The sequence below is a fragment of the Prionailurus bengalensis genome, chromosome B1, assembly GCF_016509475.1.
Source record: "Prionailurus bengalensis isolate Pbe53 chromosome B1, Fcat_Pben_1.1_paternal_pri, whole genome shotgun sequence".
NCBI lineage: Eukaryota > Metazoa > Chordata > Mammalia > Carnivora > Felidae > Prionailurus > Prionailurus bengalensis.
The window spans coordinates 38856300-38878904 of record NC_057344.1 but is presented as its reverse complement, the minus strand read 5'-3'; the positions used below and the strand labels follow the sequence as shown (position 1 = coordinate 38878904).

Sequence of the window (22605 nt, the reverse complement as noted above, 5' to 3'; positions counted from 1 at the left end):
CTCCAGTTCATTTCTCCATACCATGTACCTGCCAAGTTTTGTGGTTCAAGTTGTACCGATTGTTGTGTTAATCCTCAAATCAGTTTTCTAGGTGTGCCAGATGGCTTGATGTTGACCTAGCTGCAATTCAGGGATGAGAGAGGCAAAAAAAACCTTCAGTGCAGTTCTGCCATCTTGGCCCCTCCCTTCTACCCCAGTAATTCTGATTTTGGTGTGTGATCTTTAAATCTAGTACTCTAATGAATGCCCTGGATGATTCAGATCCAGGTAGTAGTACTTGGATTGCACTGTGAACAGTCCTACTCTTGAGGGATAAGTGCAATAACTGTGTAGCATCTGACAAAGAGAATAAGGGAAGGTTATGCTCCTTTCTAAGGGTGTGGGAGGTCATGTTAAGAGATTGCTGAGATAAAGTGGAGATATGAAGCTCCTGCTTAGTTGGATTTGTTGTATCACAGAGAGCAATTGCCTTGCTGGAAATGGCAGAGCAAACAGTACTGAGGAACAAAAGCCCGGGAAGAGCTCATCTTGCTCCTTGTACATGAATTTAAACTGTGAGGGATTATGTCCTAAGAAGCTGAGCAGATTTATAGATAAAATACAGATCTACTCTAGGTAATCTTGGAAAAACATGATGAAAGAGGTAAGTGCTAAAAGGCTTTGAGAGGCAAAACCTCTTTTTTTAGAAAGAATAAAGGGAATTGTCGAGACTCTTGAGTTCCAGGGTAACATTCAGTGGAAGTTTAGAGTATTTTAAAAGCATTGGGGGAGTGGAGAGTTCTCCCTGGGTATGAGCTGGTGGTGAGAGCTAACTGATGGATGGTGGAATCCAGATCTAAGGCGAATCTGAGGCAGAATACCTTCCAGGCAGAAGATGCCCAGCAGGGTGGGGAGACAGACTGAGGGTGGAAAGATTTTGACAGGTTAGTGGAACTGAAAGTTGTCTGGAGTGGCTGGAAACCCACATGTTACTAACATTAACCTCCCTAAATAGATGTTATTGGAACACTGTTGGAGAAATGCTGATGTACTGGAAATAGGCCTGGGCAAAGAATCAAGAAGCCTGGATTTTTGTTTGCATCAGGTATAAGATGCCAAAAACTTCCTTCAAGGCAAGTAAAGGCATTCCTGAGAGTATTTACCCTTTCAACATACAATAAATATGTATAGTTGCTAAGCTAGAGATATAGAAATAAAGCCTACAGTCTGACTGAAGTCTGTTTGGGGAAACAGACAAATAATATGATGATTCTAACACACTGTGATACCTGCTATAGTAGAAGTAAGAACAGGGAGTTTTGAGAGGCCATTGGAGGCACACCTAAGTTAGACTGGAGGGAAGGCTTCCTGGGAGAGGTGATTATCTGAGCAGAGTTTTTGAGGGTCAGGTCAAGTGGGTGCTGGGAAGAAACATGTATGAGACAGGGTAAGGAGCATATATAAAGATAGGTTGCTATGAACACCATGGCTTGTTCAGATCAACTGGTGTCAACATGGGAGGAATGAGGGAGGAGGCTTGGGGCAGGCAAAGAGCAGGTTGTGATCTGTTTTGTATGCCATGCCGAGGAGTACACATAGTATTTAGTTTTTAAAATAATGGATTTTTCATATTTGGGATTTAGGAAATAATTCTGGAAGTAGTGTAGGAATTGGGTTGCAGTTATGGAAAGGTGAGATTAGAAAGGCAGCGTACCTTGTTAGGAAGGTCCATACACATACAGACATGTGCGCGCGTACACACACACACACACACACACACACACACACACACACACACACATATACTAGTGGCTTAAGCAAAATAAGTTTACTGTTTTCTTCCCTGGGAGGAATCCAGACAGATGATTTAGAGCTCAGATGCTGGTTTCACAGTGTTAGGTGATCCTGACTCCTTTGAACTCTTTGGTCTGCCATCCTTAGAACATTTCATCTTTTGATGTGGTTGCCGGAGCTTTGGCCATATTCCTTGAGAGTCAAAAGGTAGAAGAGGAGAATTAGGTAAAGGGGCATGTACTATCTGTAATATAAAGATATTTTGGGGAAGTTGCTCCAGAACACTTTCAGGTATGGCTCATTGTTTATAGTGCTGTGCCAAGGTTGCAGTTAGCTACGAGGGAAATGTTGAAAGTGTAATCTTTATTCCAAATGGCCATGGACCCAGCTAAAAAAATTGGGAATTCTGTTACTATAGGAGGAGGAGAAATAGACAGTTGGGGTTCATCTACCAGTTTCTCTGCCACAGAGTTGTGCAGGAGTGCAGGGAACTGGGGAGGAGGATGGGTGAGGCAGTGGGTAGAGAAGAGACTTACTGTGGACAGAGTGAGGTGCCACTGCTGGCAACTGATTGCTGTGGAAGGGAAGAAAGGAGGGCACGGAGGGTAGTTTCTGCTTTGGGAGGCTGGGTAGATGGCGGTGCCTTTTCACAAGGTACAGTTTCAAAGGAGGAGCAAGTTTGGGGTAAGAAAAAGAATGGTGATATGTTGGACATGTTTGAGATTCCTATGGCACATTCAGGTAGAGACATCCGGTGGGCAGGTGGGTATACAGGTCTGGGCCCGAGAGAAGAGATTTTGAAAGGGGATATAGGTCTGCCCAAGGAGCATGTGCAAAATGAAAAGAAGAGTGAATATGGCATTTTGAAGAAAAAAAAAAATAAAGGGCAGGCTGAGAGAGTAGTGTTTAAAAGAAAATTAGTAGGTTTAGCCAGAGAGATAGAAGGAAAATCAGAACAGAAAGATTTGAAAAATAAGAAAGGATTTTAATAAGGGAGTAATTCGTACTATAGATGAATCTAGTAAGATAAAAAACTGAAGTGTCTAAAAATTAGGAGGTAACTGAATGTAATAAAATAGAGAAATATGTGTGTGCGTAGATAACTCTGTATGTCAGATGTGTATGTATGTATGTATGTATGTATGTATGTATAAAGTTGTTTAGATTAAAGTTGTTCAAATCACTCAGGGTAGATGGTTGCTATTTCCCTGAAATAACCTTGGGAGTGGTCTACATACTCTGTGCCTGTCACCCCTTGGCAGCCCACTTTGGACTTTTGTCACTGAGACAGGATAGTGACTGAATCTCTCAGGCTAGAATTCTGGATATATTTACTGATAAGAGAGAATGTTTTTATGGGTATAGTGGGGGTAGATATTTAATACAAGGACTAGTGTGCCCTAAGCATCATTAAATGGTTTAAAATATGTGATGAAATATTAGGATCTCACCTGCCACTGTCTACCACCTTCTTTGAGCTTTATAGCATCAGGCTGAGTGAGCATGAGGGACTTGTGAGAACTGTAGAGGCCATGATTAGATGTGGAACTGGACATGCTGCATCTTCATTTTAGGATAATCCAATACCTAGAGGTATGATTAATTCATAGGCCCAAAATGATTTTGAAAACTGGAGCATCTTTTATATCATTTTAACCTAAGTACAGATATCTATGGCAGATTTCTAGGTTTTCAACTTCAATGAGTAGAATTTTTTTTACCTGAAAGCTTGGAAAGAAATTTTTTGAAAATACAGAATTTTATTCTGGAGTTCTAAGTTGTTTATGGAATTCTGTTAATAGTTAGACAACACTTCCCTCTGGTGGACAAAGTGTAACACATTTTGGTAGCAGGTGTCAAATTGTCAAGTGCCATTTGCTTTTCCGGCTGGCAGATTTCTTGCAGATTTGTTTTGGAGGTTAGTTAATATGCTTTTGTTCTTTCTGCCTAATCTAATCTGGAGGTTTATAAAAATTCCAGTGGTGTACAAATATGCCTTAAATGTGTCTTAATCTCATTATGATGTTGTGAAATTAAAGATTTTGGAATTTCCATGGCAAAAAACACACAAGTTTTTGAAATAAAAATGTTAATCAACTATACTCTCAGATGGACATTTTGGTAGGCCCGTGATAATAATATTGCTTGAATACAAGATGCATTAAGATAATATATGAAACCTAGTCTGGGGTGCTGTTGTTTATTTTTTTCTCATATATAAATTTTGCAAAAACTTCCAAAGAAGTCAGTATTATTGGAGATGTAATAATTGAAAGACTAATGTGGAAGGTCCTAAATTCCTTAACTGATAATTTTTGGTTGCTGCATTTGTTTTGTTTTGTTTTGTATTAAATTATGGTATAGGGTGACAGTGGGATATTTTTAATTTTTTGGGTTCAGTCTTGAGTGAACATTTTTACACATTTATTATGTAACAGATACTCTACTAGAAAATTTTTATATGAGATTAAACCTCAGAAGAATCCTCTGATCCTCTGATACTAGTCCACTCTCCCACCCATTCCCCCCCCCCCTTATCTCACAGATGACACTCATTGAGGGTTAAATAATTAAACACAGCAAATAAGGCATGGAACTGACATGCCAGCTTGAGTGTGACTTGAGTGAACCTAAGTCTTCCACAATATTCTACATTTTTAGAGAATCTGATCAAAGTGCTGCTGTACCCCAGTTGCCATTCTACATGAAAATAGGCTGTAATTCTGACTTTGTCATTAATTGGTATCATGACACTGGATAAACTGTTTAACTTTTTGGCTTCACTTTCTTTCTTTCTTTCTTTCTTTCTTTCTTTCTTTCTTTCTTCTTTTTTTTTTTTTTTTGTAAATCTTGAAATCAAGATCTTCATGTCTAAGGTTTGGGGAATGAGGAGATGGTGGTATGAGTTCATGCTCCACCCCAGTCAGCTAGAGGCACGCCCTCTTTTATCTCTTTCACATATTGGACTACTGTGTGAGATACCACTTGAAGGCAGAATTCTTAAAAAAATTATGCTGTTGGTCTGTACGATTTCTTAGATGTCATGTAGCTCATTATTTTTTGACATGTGTTAATGCAGTGCAGTACCTCCTTGTATTTTCCTTTGGGAGGGAAAGTAGATATGGCCTGAGTCATCAGATTATTTAATGCATGTTCTTTTCCATTGGTAGTGTTAGGGTGCTGATGACAGGACCATTAAATTAGAAAGAAAGTAGACTGTTGATGGGGGCCATCTTCTGTATCTGAGAATAAGGAGACATCTAAATTCCTTATCCACTATAATTGGGGCACCCAGCCTGCCCCTTTTTCCTTGCACTGAAACTTAAACAACCCAACCCTTCTCATCCATAGGGAAATTATAATGCCAGGAATATGATAGAAGTAAAAAAAAATACACAAAAACACTGAAACATAAATTAAAATTTCTATTTGCTTTTAATATTGTAGAATTAGAGATTTCTTGGCAAGATATAAAATAACAGTGAGCAAACCAAGCACCCTTTCAACATAGCTATGTTACCTGTGCTTTTCCGCAACAATTTTTTTTCCTTATTGTGCCTGTGGTGTTCATATATTAGAGTATCTAGTCAGTGTTCATTCACTTGATAAGACAGTGGTATGACCAAGGCCAGGGTCCAGTCTTAAGGAATAGATAACTTTTTTTTCAGTATATGAGGAAACTTGCGGACCATTTTACAGAAATGTTTCTGTTAGTTATAAAGGTGGCATGAACAAATGAACAGGGATGACTCAATGCATATAGCCCAACTATACTAGAAAAAAGCTATTTAGAGAGCTTGCCCTTTTGATGATGGATTGCTAAATATTTAAAATATGGCCTGTTTAGTTGTCCTTGGGGCAACTAGCATGGTGAACTTTGAGTTAACCCTGGTTAAAAAAAGGATAATTTTAAAAAGAAGATTGAGGGGCACCTGGGTGGCTAGGTTGGTTAAGCGCTGACTTCAGCTCAGGTCATGATCTCACAGTTCATGGGTTTAAGCCCTACATCAGGCTCTGTGCTGACAGCTCAGAACCTGGAGCCTGCCTCGGATTCTGTGTTCCCTCTCTCTCTGCCTCTCCCCTGCTTGTGGTCTGTGTGTCTGTCTCTCAAAAATAAATAAAGGTTACAAAAAAAACATAAAGAAAAGATTGAGACCCTGTTTTAATGTTCTTTTTATTTTATTTTTTTTTAAAAATTTAATGTTTATTTATTTTTTTTATTTTTATTTTTTTATTTATTTTTGGGACAGAGAGAGACAGAGCATGAACGGGGGAGGGGCAGAGAGAGAGGGAGACACAGAACCGGAAACAGGCTCCAGGCTCCGAGCCATCAGCCCAGAGCCCGATGCGGGGCTCGAACTCACGGACCGCGAGATCGTGACCTGGCTGAAGTCGGACGCTTAACCGACTGCGCCACCCAGGCGCCCCTTTAATGTTTATTTTTGAGAGAGAGAGAGAGAGAGAGAGAGGCAGAGAGAGAGGGAGACAAAAAATCTGAAGCAGGCTGCAGTCTCTGAGCTGTCAGCACAGAGCCCAACGTGGGGCTCAAACCCATGAGCCATGTGATCATGACCTGAGCTGAAGTCACTTAACCTCAGTCACTTAACTGAGATTTGTATTGCTTTTGTTTTTATATCTAGGTAATTAAAAATAAGAGAAAAAAGCAGGGGCAGGAAATAAGTTTCTCTTGCTTAATACATTTAATTGATTTCTATAAATATTTGAGTATTTGCTATGTATCCAGTGCTGCTAATCACTGCTTAGAAGAAGCTGATGAACTTAAAGCAAGATGAAATACATATTCGGAGCCATTTAATAGAGTATGATGTAGTAAGTGCCAGATAATTGATTTAAACCTCATGAACAGATGACTAATTCCATGTTAAAGATCTTGCAGGGACAGACTGTTGAGATCACGAGCAGTGTGGGAAATCAGGGATATGTGGTCATCATACTATATACAGCAGAAGAGACAACACAGCAGGGTATGAAGGAGTCATCAGAGACTTGGAGGGATGTTAATGTGTTCTCTGTCTTAAAGGATAGGTGATATTTGAATATATTTGAATATTTGAAAGAATGGGGAGAGTATTCTGTTCTGCAGAAGATGAGAATTATGTTATGGAAACAGTGGAATATTGACACAAGTGGAGAGGTGAGTTAAGGTATCATGGCCTTTTCTATCAGTTCAGAAAATTGTGATTTAAAGTTTATGTCCTGAGAAGCTTTTTTAAATCCTTCTCAATCTGATTGACCATCCATTTCTTTGAGGGCCCTCTGTACCTTAGTGTCTGCCTCTGCTTTTGAATCAGTCATTCTGAAAGGCACTAACTTATTTACAGCTTTTTATTTCTCTAAATGAGACTGACACTACACCTTGTTACCTTGATAGGAATTTGGCTATTTTTGAAATTCCACGTTCATCATTTTACCTATTACATTCATGGTAGATTGATTACTACTACAGATAGTTTGATTTTAACTATTTTATATTGAATAATAAAATTTAGATTTTTGTGATGTCTTGCTCTCATTCTCATGTGCTGAGTGCAAAAGACATAAAAATTGAATCCTGTTTAGCAGTACATTTAATCAATTTGTCTTATGAAAAAAGACTAAATGAAAGGAAATTAAAATTCGGCCACTTATGTATCATGAATATTATTGTGTTTTTTATTTATCTGCTGTGTGTTATTCTACTGGTATTTAGGAACTCATTTTTATTTCTGAAGTTGAGGGTTTTTGTTTGTTTTTTTAATGTTTATTTTTGAGAGGGAGAGAGAGACGTGAGCCTGGGAGGGGCAGAGAGAGAGGCACACACAGAATCTGAAGCAGGCTCCAGGCTCTGAGCTGTCCACACAGAGCCTGACGTGGAGCTTGAACTCACGAACCGTGAGATCATGACCTGGGCCAAAGTTGGATGCTTAATGGACTGAGCCACACAGGGGCCCTACTGAATTTGAGTTTTAAAGAGATATTTTACAATTAGTTGCTCATGATGACTTTTCTTAACTTGGGTTGTTGTTTTAGGATATGAAACTGCCACTTCTGATGTTTGAGGTTTAGCAGTAACGTGTTAGCCCTAGAAGAACTGTGCTTGATAGAGGTATCTCTAGGCCATATGATCCTTCCTAGCAAGCAGCAAAATGAAATTGAAATCTGCAAATCATTGCTGATATTTCTCCTCTCCCCTCCTACCCATTTGCTCTTAACTATAAAATTCTTCATTTCCACTGGTTATGATCTTTGACATCTGATTTGGGTGTAATAGTTTTTGTTTTGTGACAATGTAAAAAAAATATTTCCAGATCCTTTTGGTGCATTAAAATTTCTTTGAATTACTTAACTTAAAAGGAGAATTTCTTAGGTGATTGAGAGCTGTGAATGCCTAACATGAGACCCTCTGAGGGAGGATTTCTCCTCTTTAGAGTGTCTGTGAGAGCCCAGAAATTTTATGCAAATTTTATATAAATATCCATCTGGGTGTTTCCTATTGGGAGAGGGTCCATAGCTTTTTCTAAGTGGTCCATTTTACCGAAAAAGTTAAGAATCGCTTCTCTGAGACTTGGGTAACAGAAAAATCAGTTTAAGGATTATATTTTCCTAGTCCTACAAATATAACTACTATCTTAAATCAAGCACACTAATACTATGTTTATAATAAAATAACCTCTTTTAAGTAGTTCACTTATTGAATCTATATTGTCCTTTTTTTTTTGTTTTTTTTGCATGATATACCTCATACTGGAAAGGCCCAAGTGATTGATTTATATATATTTTTTCCATTTAAAAGTTGATATAATTACTGTATAGGGATCATTTGGTATAATTTTCATTGAAATGGTGAGTGGTGAAAATTTTTGAGGTCCATATATCCATGGATTGCCTTGTAACTTACCATCATCATGTTAGTAAAGAATTAATGAATACCAGGCACCTGGGTGGCTCAGTTGGGTAAGGGTCTGTCTTTTGATTTTGGCTCATCATGATCTCACGGTTCCTGGGGTTGAGCCCCATGTTGGGCTCCACCCTGACAGTGTGGTGCCTGCTTGGGATTCTTTCTCTCCCTCTCTCTGCCCCTCCCCTGTTCAGGTATGGGTATGAATGCATGTGCATGCACAGATTTTCTCTCTCAAAGTAAACTTAAAAAAAAAGAATTAATGAATAGCTTTTAACGTTTGAACACTATGGTAGTTATCCAGGACATAGAAAATGTGAGATAAAAAGTAAGTAGGGAAGGCGGTATGAAGTCATGAATACATAAGGACCCAATGAAAAGTACAGGCAATATATGTTTTAAGGCTAAAATGGACGGAACGATCACTATGAGTTGGGTTAAGCATGGAGGACTTCAGTGAGAAGTAGAATTGGAGTGGGGACATGAGTGATGAGTAAGACATCGTTGGAAAGGAGGGAGTAACTATAAAATAGTTTTATTAGAACACAGTCATAGATCCATTCACTATGGTCTGTGGCTGTTTTTGCTATTATGGCAGAGTCACATATTTATATAGAGACTCTGTGGCCCTTGAAACTGAAAATATTTACTATTTAGTCCTTACAGAAAAGGTTTTGCTGATCCCAGTGTTAAACAGTTACAACTTTAATTTAGTCACACTGGGAGTCCATTTAAAATTTGTTTTGTTTAGGTGAAGGGGAGGCATATAGTGGGACAGTGATGACAACAATGCTTTAGGAAAAGTGCTTTATGAAGATTAATATAGCAAAATTAATTAGAGTATATTAAAGGATATGCATTCATGCTGAGGTGGGCAGTCTGTTTAGGACCAGTAGCTAATTCCTAAAGCAATAGTATCTGCTCTAGAGAAGTGATAGTAATAATGTAAATAAAGGGATAGACATAGCAGATTTTAAGAAACTAGTTAGTCTTAGATACTAAAGATATAGGGAGATGTAAGGACTCTAAAGAGTGGCACTGGGGCACCTGGGTAGCTCAGTCGGTTGGGTCATGATCTCACAGTTCGTGGGTTTGAGCCCTGCGTCGGGCTCTGTACTGACAGCTCGGAGCCTGAAGCCTGTCTTCAGATTCTGTGTCTCCCTCTCCCTTTGTCCCTCCCATGCACAAACTCTCTCTCTCTCTCATTCTCTCAAAAATAAATAAAACAACAAAAAAATTAAAGAGTGGCACTAAAGTGACAGGAGAGGTTAATGTTACATTGAAGTAGGAATTCTCTCTCAGACACTAGTTTTTCAGGGAAGGTAATCAGTATGATTTTGACATGTTGAATATGTAACATGAGACATCTGTCAGATAGAAATTGTTGATTCTTTGCTTTTTTCTCTGCTTCTCTGGACAGACCCAACTTTCATGGGATGATAGGCACAGTTCCGAGCTGAGGCTGCCTTTAGTTGTTCACACCCCATACAAGATCCCAGGAAAGAGAGAATCTGTTTCCTCAGTCCCAAGTTTCCTTCTTCCTGGTAGTGCCTTTCAAAGTGTAAAGGCAAGATTATAATGTGGTTGTGTAACTCATGGTCTATTACTGGCAGTGACTTGACCGCTGTCAGTGGTCTGTGTCAGAAGCACAGAGTAGAGTTCCCAATGGCTCTCTTGAGCATATAGAGTCAAGTTAGCCCATCATACAAAACTTAGATTCTTCCTTTGCATTCTTTACATGAGACACACATCTCTTCTAGACTCCTCCTGAGACACCCCCTGTCCCTTCCCCCCATACACAAACTTACTTAGTGCTATAACTATAACATAGTTTATATGTGAACTGCTTCTAGCTGTGGTTTACTTTGTATTTGTTTTCTCATTATGTTGTCATTAACCTAAGTTTCTCCTGTTGTTATTATCATAGGTTGTGGGGTCCTTTTGCCAAGACAGATAGGAATGTAACCTTGAGACCTTTAACTGTCCTTGGTAAGATTTCTTTCATGTTTGGCTTCCTTCACTCTTTTTTTTTTTTCAAGTTGTTATTTAAATTCTAGTTAGTTAACATATAGGGTAATATTTGTTTCAAGAGTAGAATTTAGTGATTCATCACTTACATGTAACATTCAGTGCTCATCACAAGTGCCCTCCTTAATATCCATCACCCATTTCGCCCATATCCCACCCACCTCCCTCCCTCAACCTCAACCCTCAGTTTGTTCTCTATAGTTTAAAAGAGTCTCTTATGATTTACTTGACTTCCTTCTCTCTTGTAATTAAAAGGATATAAACTGGTCTGGAGTTCTCTTTCTCTCCTTGTTCTATTACCACAGTCCAAGTCTAGACCCTGCCCCAGGTATCTGGTCTGGCTGATTGTTTCTTTTGAATTGACTAAATTATTGACATCGTTTCCTTTTTATTTATAGTGGTCCCCATGTGATTAGTACTTTGTACTGAACAGAAGCGTGAGATGGACTAAAGCTCAGGAGAGATACTGGTTTTGGATACCTGGAATTATCAGTGTAGAGCCCTACTTTGAAAAAAACATTTTGTAGTTTTCAGTTACTTTTTCATGTGACCTTTTCTAATTTTAATCTTACAGCAAGCTTGGGAGGTAAACATCTATTTGCCTACATTATTGTTTGAATCCTGGATCAAAATTAATTGTAAATTTTCATTTTAGTGAGTACAAAAGGCCGGGGAAAAAGTTGACTTTTAATGAGTTTTTTTTAAAGTAATAGTTGAAAGCTGAGACTCAGAAAGGCAAAATTATTTGCCCAAGTTATATAGTAAATAATGGAGCAAAGACTGATTGCCAGTAGTAATAGTAATATCAGCTAGTTCATACTAAATATTTCCTATGTGCTGGGTGCCATTTTAAGCACTTTATGTCTATTAACTCATTTAGGATATTTTTGCCACCATTCCAGTTTGTCTTTTGGATGATAAATATTTATTCCAAGCTCTAGCATTTTAGAAGGCAAAGAATACTAAGTGAGAAGAACAGTGAACTGCGAACTAATTAATTCTATTAACTATAATTATAGGGCAGAGGATATACAATAAGCCCAGGGGACAGCAGCATGGCAGAAGAGGTAGAACCACCTAGGACAGCATATTGCTAATGAAGCCAATGGGAGACAGAGTTTCTAAAAGAAATTCTATTCCCTTCCATCCTTTGGCTGACCAGATTGTGCTCTGTTGTTGGGGCTGGGTCTGGAGTTGTTCTGATCTTGCTTCCCTGCCATCTAGTTCATGGCTGCCTTATTGGTGCCTACAGAGAGGTGCAACATTACATTTTACACTAATATAATTGATACAAGATGCGAGATTTTGAACAGAATCTCTTACTGAAAGAAGGAAAGAAAATAGAAACAGCAAATAAAGGAGCTTCTAGGATAGAGAATTATGTTAAGTATGGCCTACTGAGCCCTTCTGGCTAGCTTCAGTTGCCCATTTAAATAGTTGCCAAGTTTTTTATGTTAGGGGAAATTCAATTCCTCATTGAATTTGCTTTCAAGTTTTACCTTTGTGTATGGATGAGGATCCTCTCATTGCCTCTTTAGCTCAAGACTCTACTTTCCTTCAGCTCTAATGCTATCCTCGTGATGTGGAAATGTTGGGGTTCAGAGCTGACAGCCAAGAGAGAATTCTTGAGACATCTTGGTGCAAAAAGGTGTTTTTTTTGTTTTTTAGTTTATTTTTGTTTATTTTTTGAGAGAGAGAGAGAGAGAGAGAGACAGAGAGAGAGCAAACAGGGTCAGAGAGAGAGAGGGAGAGAGAGAATCCCAAGCAGGCTTTGCACTGCACTGATGCCCGACTTCAACCCACGAACCATGAGATCATGACCTAGCTGAGATCAAAAGTTGGACGCTCAACCAACTGAGCCACCCAAGTGTCCCCAAAAGGTGTTTTTGTTTGTTTGTTTGTTTGTTTGTTTGTTTTAGCACAGGGACAGGACCTGTAGGCAGACAGAACTGCACTGGGGTTGTGATGGGTGACTGATTATATACCTTCAGGTTGGGAGGGGGTCAGGGATAATGTAAGTCCAAGGTATCTGGGAAACATGGTTTCCAGGACTTTGAAGGGCTAGCTGCTGTTAGGAAAGGTCACTTATTACTGTTTAGTAAAAACTCACTCGTGAGACACTTCAGATGTGTATCAGGGGACCATAAGCTTGGAGTATGATTGCCAACCTATATCTTGGTGGGGTAGAGATAAAAGAAGTTTCTAAAGAAATTTTTGTATGTTAAAGTAGGCTTACAGGATCCCCGAGGTTGGGAGAAAGTTAAGCTAAGATTGCATTTTGCCCTGAGCAAAGTGTCATAGAGGCGGCTGTCTTTCCAGAGGAAGGTCACTCTGCCTATCTCAAGGACTTGTCATTGGGCTATAAGTTGTAAGGAAATTTAATTTTTTTCTTCTGCCTTTGTTTCCCACATGTTTCCTGGGTCCGCTACATGAGGAAGGCAGTCTCCTGGCTGTAAAATTTCTCCCTGTTTGTAACATGCAACCTGAGTTTTATGCCATCTTGAACTGGCCTTGCAGTTTGTTGTTTGTGCTTCCTGGGTATCTCAGTGGCATGGGGATACATCAATGAACAAAATAGAAACAAGTCAATGACTTCAGGGAAGTTTCAGTTTGGTGTTTGGGGGTTTATATATTGATTACATTCTGAATATTAATTAGCAAGCTGTCAATATAAGAACCTACTTAGGGTAATATTGGAAATAACCAGACTATTCAACAATAACTAGATTATATTATAACTAAAAATGATGTTTACATTGTTTATATTAATAAATAATAACATGATATTAGCATTACTATAAATAAGTTAGTACAGTCAGCAAGGGAAAAAAGTTCAAATTCCCTAACTGTGCTAGATTAAAAGAGAGGAATGAAGTATAATCCAATGTTAAGTAATGATTTTGTTTGTTTCCTTCTGCTCTTCTGTATATTCATATTTGTACTGGCAGCTAAATTCCTTCTTCGTTTTTTTTAACTTTGGCCCGAGGGTATTTCTTGCTCTCTTTATCTTTTAATTGTGTGTTGGCCAGTTTTCTTCAACTTGATACTCTTGATCTGTAAAAAGGAGTTAATATCTTAGGGTAGGGATGTTTTCCTGAGAAAGGTATCAGAAAAGAAGGAGTGGCCTTATATTCAAGTTGTTACTGTTTCTGTATTAGAGATGTTTTGATTACTTTCAGTAACAAAGAACTTTTGGAGAAAACACATAGCTTGAAACCACTAGAGATAATGCTAGTTGGGATGCTTCAGAGATTACTAAAACAGGTTTAAAAAAAGGAGGAGAAAATATATTTAATTACACAGTTAGTAATTATTCCTGAGGAAATGATCCTAGATTTGGAAATGTCAAAGGTCATTGTAATGTAGCTTTTTAAAGATGATTTCCAAAGGACATACAGTAAGTGGTTACATTGTGGGGGTCACCTAAAGTGAATGGATACTGTAGATTAGGATAGAATTTCCAATTGTAGCATCACACAGATTTAAATATTGCTGTATCTTAAGACAGAACTAAAGATATAATACAACTCAAAGTTAAGACTCCAGTGGTGGCAAAGACCCTAATGACAAATTGCATGTGAAAAGCTTTAATAAAATAATTCTCTAAAATGTAAGTTAATAAAAGCTATTTTTTAAATTGTTTTATGTGAAATGTTGTTAAATATATGTACAAAAATGGGGCGCCTGGGTGGCGCAGTTGGTTAAGCGTCCGACTTCAGCCAGGTCACGATCTCACGGTCCGTGAGTTCGAGCCCCGCGTCGGGCTCTGGGCTGATGGCTCAGAGCCTGGAGCCTGTTTCAGATTCTGTGTCTCCCTCTCTCTCTGCCCCTCCCCCGTTCATGCTCTGTCTCTCTCTGTCCCAAAAATAAATAAAAAACGTTGAAAAAAAAATTAAAAAAAATATATGTACAAAATTAACATAAAAATAAACTGTATAAAATTAGCCTAAATTATAGGCAAATTTGTGCAAATATGTACAAATTAACGTTAAAAGTGTTAAAAGATAAACTGAGGTCTATTAAAAATTTTAAGAGTTTATTTGAGCTCAAGTTGATTTGGATCAGTATCCAATATAGGCGATAGGAAGGAGCTCCAACTTGCTGTACAAAGAGGCATAAGGGAATAGGAACAAAAAAGATACAGTAGGCAACAAAGTGGGGTGGTTCTTGCAAAGTTACTTTCCTTCAGGTGTTAGCAAGGGTCTGTCAGGCATATTACCTAACTAGTACTGATCAGGTGATTCATTCCTGATTGACTGGTTTAAGATTACATTTCTGGAAGAGCCAAAACTGTAATAAAGTTATGTCTCAGTTTGGTCATGTGGAGTTAGCAATAAGTGACTCCATTTGGTGCCAGTTGTCTCATTTTTTATTTCTATTTTTTATTATTTTGTGTGTTTTTTTTAATTTTTTAACGTTTATTTTTGAGACAGACAGAGACAGAGCATGAACGGGGGAGGGGCAGAGAGAGAGGGAGACACAGAATCTGAAGCAGGCTCCAGGCTCTGAGCCATCAGCCCAGAGCCCGACACGGGGCTCGAACTTACGGACCGCGAGATTGTGACCTGAGTTGAAGTCGGACGCTTAACCGACTAAGCCACCCAGGCACCCCTATTTTGTGTTGTTTTTAACATAGGTTACCTTTTACCTTAGAGTGGTCTTTTTTGCTTTTAACAGTATTTCATAGTATAAGGCTCTGGCATTATACCAATCTTGGTATTGCTCACTCCTCTTTTCTGCTCACTTGGATTTATTTCATGTTGTATCTTCCAAGATTCTATTTATCTCTTTACATGAAGCTTAGACTGTACTTTATAATAGAGACAATAGACTAATATATAAAAACTAAATTTGTGTAATCCTGAAATTGGCATCGAGTTTTGTTTTGTTTGTTTTTTTTATTTTTTTTATTTTTGGGATAGAGAGAGACAGAGCATGAACGGGGGAGGGGCAGAGAGAGAGGGAGACACAGAATCGGAAACAGGCTCCAGGCTCTGAGCCATCAGCCCAGAGCCCGACGCGGGGCTCGAACTCACGGACCGTGAGATCGTGACCTGGCTGAAGTCGGACGCTTAACCGACTGCGCCACCCAGGCGCCCCTGGCATCGAGTTTTGTTGTTATTGTTGTTTTTGTTTTTGTGTGTGTGTGTTTTTGTTTGTTTTAAGATCTAAGAACCAGACTTAAAAAGTAAACTGGAAACTGGCTCCTCATTTATTGGAATTAGCTCAATGTAAGAAAGTTATTTCAAATAAGGAATTACTGTTACCAGTTCTTCTGATAATCTTGTCTTCCACATGGATTTAGGAGTGAATGAAAGCAAACAATAAAATAATAGGGGATATGGTGATAAAAATTGGCATCATGTAATCAGTCTTGATTTGTAAGAAGGTTTTAATTCTAAAATCTCATATTAAATTGGATAACAGTTTGCTTGCCTGTCTGTATTACTTTGTTTTAAAATTTTGAGAAATAACACAGAGCCCTAGAAATAGTAGACATAGTAGGTCTGCAGGGCCACAACGGGGAAGGAGGCAGAGAGGACTGGGGAGAACAGAACCCAGTCTTTAATATGGTTTTTGCAGAAAGGAATGGATAAGGCAGGGTAGGTCCTTGAATACATTTAGGATTGGTAGTTCCTAGGTGTCCAGTACAAGGCCCTGGAGGGAATAGGGTAGGAGGAATATTGGTTTAAGAGTGTGAGAGATTGATTTAGGAAATGGGGTCTGACAGTGGATTGGTTGGTTTGTATATCAAAAGTGCACTCCCAGGGGAGTCCATTGCAATCTCTAGGAAATAGCTAATGGGATTGGGGAGGGGTGCTTTGCCTCTTCAAGATCAAGATACTCCAAATGCCAGAGCACCAATACAGGAAATAAGAAGATATAGTCAATACCAACTTTATGTAAATGTTCAAAATATTTTATAATTTAAATTTCGTATGTTTATCAAAAACGTACGATATTCCTTTAAATTTTAATGAAAAGGTACATTTGATAAATCTGGCTCTTTTTGATTTGTTTACTCTGATAGTTCTGGAAAAAACTGTTTTACAGAAGAGGTACAAACAGAAGATTGGTTTGAAATTTTTAATGGTTCTCTCCTTTGAATATTTTGATATTATATATCCTTTAAGAATAATGGCAGTGTTATTAGATTACATTTCAGAAAAAATATAATTGAGGACTTCAAGATGGCACTACTGTCAGTCTAAATAAAGAGGTAAACTGAGGCAAGCTTGAATCATCAGAAATTGAGTTAGTTTGGGAATAGCAGAGCAATTGCAATTTGGGAAATGCTTTCTGTAGCAGGCTACAAGTGAGCCCATCGAGGGTTTGGGTCAGGCTGTATTTCTGGCCAAGGAGTGCAGAGGAAAGGGCCAGCCAGAGTTCAAGCAGGTAAGTTCATTGGCTTGAGGACGGGCAGAGAGTTGTGGCAGATGTTCATTGGTCAGGAGATAAGTCTTGGTCTTCTGTAATTCAGGCATTTATAGGAATCAGTCTCTTAGTTACTAAGTTCTGTTTTTCTGAGGGTGCATGTGTGAGATTCTCCATTTCCTATCCCCTGGTTCCATTTTATATTGAAAGAATTTTCACTTCACCTAGTTATGGACTCAAGTGCTGTTTTTTATGCATACATTATTTAGAGATGGTGGCCATGAGAGACTAGAGAATATGTAACAAATTTACTTTTGAGTTTTACTTTTTGAAATAGGGAGTTTTACGTGTCAGTCTAAGATAGTATTAGTTAAAGCCTAATGTGAAATGTTAGACATTTGGAATTGAGACATTTGTGACGTGGAGACATAGTTCTTCACGGTCACTTGTAGTTGCAGTTATGTAGCCTTTATAATAGCAGTTACTTTGTCAAGCATCCTCATTCTTGTATTTTAGGCTTTTTGTTTGTTTTTCTCCTTTAACATTAGCTTAGTAGCATATACCCATTTAGAGACTGAAGGAAATTAAGATGAAGGAGGAGCTTTACACATGCTGTTGCTTCAGCCATTCAACACTTTGTTGTTTTGTTTGTGATAAGACAACACAGCAACTAAGTATTGGGAAGCAGTATGTTTTACTTTTTCTTTCCCCCAGGGTCATCCATTGACTTTTACTTGACATTGGGGAGGATGCACGCTCAGAGGATGTTAACAGAAGAGTGATGAGAAGTAGCCCAACCCTCCAGTTAGCTGTTGAAACCATAGGGAAATTGTGACCTTCAGTTGTGTTTCATAGGATCTGGAGAGTTGCATTTAGCAGAAAACTTGAATTAAATACTTGAACTAAAGGTTTATTTCTCTCCAACATAAGAGAAGATGGGAATGGGAGATCTATGGTGGGTTTGGGGACTCTCTTTTTGTTTGACCTCCCTAACAGGATGCTTACAGTTACGGATTGCTGCTTTAGGTCTAGCCTCCTTCCATATTCCCAGCAGAAGAAGTTGGGGAGGGCAAAAAGATAAATGCTTCTGTTTCTTCCCCATGTAGAGCTTTTTTGAAAGGCATGCCTGATAACTTCATCTGATATCTCATCTGATTCATTGATTGGTTAATGTGTATATGAAGCCAGCAAAGGTTGTCCTTTGTTTTTCTAACCAACTCTAGACAAATAGCAGCTTTTCTTGGAGAGGTTTTCAAAAAAGGAGAGGCTTTTGAAAAATTGGCAGTTTTAGTAAAAAAAATGTGATATTGATACTAAAAGTAATGATGATTATGGAAAACAGTACTCATAAACCTTAAGCTCTTATTATATACTGGTTGCTACTTTGAGTGCTTTATTTATTTATAGGCATAGTTCATTAATTCTCAGAATAATCCCATTGTTTTCCTTATTTTTTTTTGGATGAAAAAATTGAGCCCTTTAGAGGTTAAATAATTTGCTTAAGTTGACATAATTGAAAAAGATGGAGCCCAGATTACAAGCCTGGATCCTGTGCTTTAACTATATTTTAATACTGCTTTATAATTGAAAAATCTGCATGGGCGCCTGGGTGGCTCAGTTGATTAAGCATCTGCCTTCAGCTCAGGTCATGATCTTGCAGTTTGTGAGTTTGAGCCCCGCATTGGGCTCTGTGCTGACAGCTCAGAGCCTGGAGCCTGCTTCGGATTCTGTGTCTCCCCCTCTCTCTGCCCCTCCCATGCTCTTGCTCTGTCTCTCTCTCTCAATAATAAGTAAACATTAAAAAAAAATCTGCAGGGGCACCTGAGTGGCTCAGTTGGTTCGACTCAGGTCACGATCTTACCATTCGTGAGTTTGAGCCCCATGTCCATCTCTGCGCTGACAGCTCAGAGCCTGGAGCCCGCTTCAGATTGTGTGTCTCCTTCTGTCTGCCCCTCCGCTGCTTGCACTCTGTCTCTCCAATTGTCTCAAAAATAAATAAACATTAAAAAAAAATTTTTTTTAAAAATCTGCAGTTTAGGAGCACCTGGGTGCCTCAGTTGGTTAAGCCTCCAACTTCATCTCAGGTCATGATCTGAACCCATGGTCCATGGGTTCAAGCCCTGAATCAGGCTCTGTGGTGACAGCTCAGAGCCTGGAGCCTGCTTCAGATTCAGGGGACCCTCCTTCTCTCTCTGCCCCTCTCCCCCCATCAAAAATAAATAAACATTAAAATAATTTTTTTTAATTTTTAAAAAACCTGCAGTATAGAAATAAGGAAACTAAAGATGAAAGATTTTAAGCCATTTTCTTAAGGTCACTTGAGTAGTCAGCAGTAATCTACTCCTGGGCATTATTTCCAGTTTCGGTATGCTTTCTCTAGGTTCACTTTCTACTTTTATCCTCTTATATATAGGCCAGTCTACTTGAGGGGTAGCTATATTTGGCTTGATGTAGTTCTAAATCTTGGAAATTGTATTCCTCCTTTAGAATTCTTTTGATAAGGAAGCCCTCAGGATGCAATTTAGCTTAGTGTTTGTGAGGGTGGACTTTGCAGCCATTGTGCCCATGTTTGAATCCTGCCCGTGCCAGTTTTAGCCACGTGATCTCGGACAAGTTACATAGCTGTTGTGTTTTCAGTAGTCTTATCTGTAAAATGGGTTCATATACTAGCTATCCCAAGGGCTGCTAGCAGGAATAGATGAATTAATATAGTAAACCTGCTTAGGATAGTGCCTGGCACATAGTAAGCATTAAATAAATATTTTCTATTCTGATTTTATTATTTAGCAGAAATTTACTTTCCAAATTAGACTTAACACATTTTCTAGAACCTATTAGCCTCTCTGTAAATGCATATGGAATGAATGAAAGTAACCATCAGTTGCTTTGTTGGCCTCTACTTTTTAAACTGATTGGAATATTAAGGTTACAGAAAATGAGTTCTTTTTAATTTTGTATTAACCTCCATTACCATGACTAAGGACCTGTATTACATTATGCTATTCATCTTATACTATTTTTCACTTCACTTTTCTTGTCTCCAAAACTATTAGTGTTAGTTAGTATTTTTATTGAGACTGTGTTGAAAGGTATTGCATATGTCCAGGGTACTATTAGTGATGTAAAAGTTTATGCCATCATATTTAAAACTAGATGTTAATGTCTTTGAATTTTTCATGTCACATTTTCCAAGTAATATCAATTACCCATTAAATATTAATTTAATCACAGGAATGATAATGTAATCATCAGTAAAATGACTTCAGATGGCAGCATCATTTAGCAGTGAGATAAGGACTGGCAAAGCAGGATTTAGGTCTTCCTACAGCAGCTTTCAACGTTGTATTTGCTCTTTCCTTTTCTGTTTAAACAACACAAGAATTAAACCCTTTTAAAGGGAACCTATCCATTTCTTTTCACAAATGTCATTCTCTCATCAGAGAAAATGCTGCATAATACTGAGATGACAGCCCCACCTCTGATGTCACAGAGGATGGTACAATCCTCCCGGAGCCTTTGCTGGGGTTTCTGCTGCCGCACTGGGGAAATGGTTACATTAAAGCTAACTCCCATCATCTCAATTATCTCCTTGGAAGTAGTTTTCACAAATATAGAAAAGCCCTACGGTGGTTGTTTTCGGTAAGCTACCAAGGTAGAGAGAGACAGGCAGAAAGAGGGCGAGCAAACGAGAGAACAGGCTGCTTAGCCTTTGTGAGAGAGGGACTGAGGCGGCAGCTCCTCTCAGCTAGGGTTTCTAGTGCTCAAAGTGCTTCCATCACCGTGTGCAGTGCAGGGCAAAAGGGGCTGCCAGGAAATTTGAAACTAATTTGCTTCCAGTTGACTAGAACAGCAGATTTTGAATTAGCTGGCTTCTTTTCTAGCTAACTTTTCTCAAGCATTAAGCTGATGAACTGGGCATTTTCTATGATCAATGGGTAACTGCTGGAGCTACAGTAATCTCTGTGAGTAACCTCTATTTGTAGGTCTATGCAGGAAAATATATTTTTATATATCTATCTCTTGTAAAATGCTGCTGTGAAATGATCCATCTGTATTATTGACTGCTTTTGCTTACTAGTCTTGTCTTTTGACTGTCCCAGTAGGAGACTCCTGGGGCTAGACCAGGTTGTGCTGAATCCTGACATAGGGAAGAGCATACTGCATTATTTAGGGATGCCCACGCCAATATTTAACTCCCCAGCCATCAGAAAGATGCCACTTGCTCTCTGAATGCTTTTGCCCAGTACCTTACCTGGCTTTAACCTGGAATGTTTATTTTAGCATCTGACATTGGATTTTCCAAAATTTTTATTTTTAAATAGAAAGCAATATTCTTACCTGTGATTTTATTTCCTTTCATTGTTTTTGTTGTTGTTGTTGTTGTTGTTGTTGTTGTTGTCCAATCAGCTTTCCTAGGAATACAGTTCTCAAAACCTATTTCTCTACTCTCTGTGATGCATTATATAGAAAGGAGGTGGAAAACGGGCTACCCCTGTAGTTTTAGAAATACATAATATTGTGGTGCTGGATGGGAATATGGGAGGAGTTTCTCTTAAAGAGCTCAAACTCCTTTCCATCTGCATGTCTAAAGTATGGCTATGTCTGAATACCCTAGAAAAGAACCAGGGTTAGCCACACAGTAGCAACAGAAATGTTCTGTGAACACTGTAGTTAAGGCTGAGATAGTATCTACTGGAGATTTATAATAGGTATTTTAACTCCTTAGTTTATACACGAGGGTTTGTTTTCTGTCGAAAGTGTCACTTTTAGAGTAATACAACATTTATTTTTCTCTCACCAGGGAATTTGACTTTAAACTTAATGTAAATTTTGCATTTCAGATATAGTTGGAATTATTGCACATGTTATTTTGCAGCTGTAAATCCTTAGCAAAACTGTGGGTCTCTTACTGAGCATGAAAATTACTGAATGCAAATATGAATCAGCTGAGGCTTATTACAGATTGGAGGCTGAGTGAGGTTGTTTACCATTGCATCTGACACCTGTCTTGATACACAGCAGTGCAGAGAAGTCCCCAGCTGTAGTTTATCATCTCTACTAGAACTCCAGCTGCTTGGCATTCATGATTGTTGGTTTTTGTTTTTTTAAGGACTTGTATTTTGAAACATCAATTTGAATTTCTTAAATATTAATGTATTTTATTAAATATTTTATGTAAGAATTTGTATTAATACTACCACATTCATATTAACTTTAGTAGGAGAGTGCCTATGTAAATAAAATTGTGAAATTATTTAAACGTTTAAACTTTGTTTTTCAAAATAAAAATTAAAAAAGTCAGTAAAGATCAGAGAAATGTTAAAATTGGGTTTTTCAGGGAATAGAATGGTGGTTATAAGAGGCTGGGAGTGGTGGTGGAGGACATAGGGAGATGTTGATCAAAGCGTACAAACTTCCAGTTATAAGATGAGTAAGTTTTGGGGATCTAATGTACAGCATAGTTATTATACTTAATAATATTGTATTATATATTTTGAAGCTGCTAGCAGAGTAGATCTTAAATGTTATCA

At 38.3% G+C, this 22605-nt stretch overlaps 1 protein-coding gene and 1 long non-coding RNA gene across 4 annotated transcripts in view; one reads left to right on the top strand and one right to left on the bottom strand.

The window, feature by feature from the left end:
- PSD3 (pleckstrin and Sec7 domain containing 3) overlaps positions 1-22605 on the top strand; it is a 674080-nt gene that overhangs the window by 183683 nt on the left and 467792 nt on the right. Inside the window, exon 1 of one of the 3 annotated variants that reach the window (XM_043562553.1) lies at positions 20598-21036. The exons of the other annotated variants lie outside the window; for them this stretch is intronic. Within the exon in view, the coding sequence (XP_043418488.1) occupies positions 21006-21036 (31 nt within the window). The 5' untranslated portion in view covers positions 20598-21005. Of the gene's footprint in view, positions 1-20597; positions 21037-22605 lie in introns of those variants that run through there. 3 annotated transcript variants of the gene reach the window in all.
- LOC122472763 lies at positions 1793-21845 on the bottom strand. The gene is made up of 2 exons (XR_006294517.1): positions 21413-21845; positions 1793-1965 (listed from the first exon to the last, which is right to left on the bottom strand). It is a non-coding gene; the product is annotated as an uncharacterized LOC122472763 (long non-coding RNA).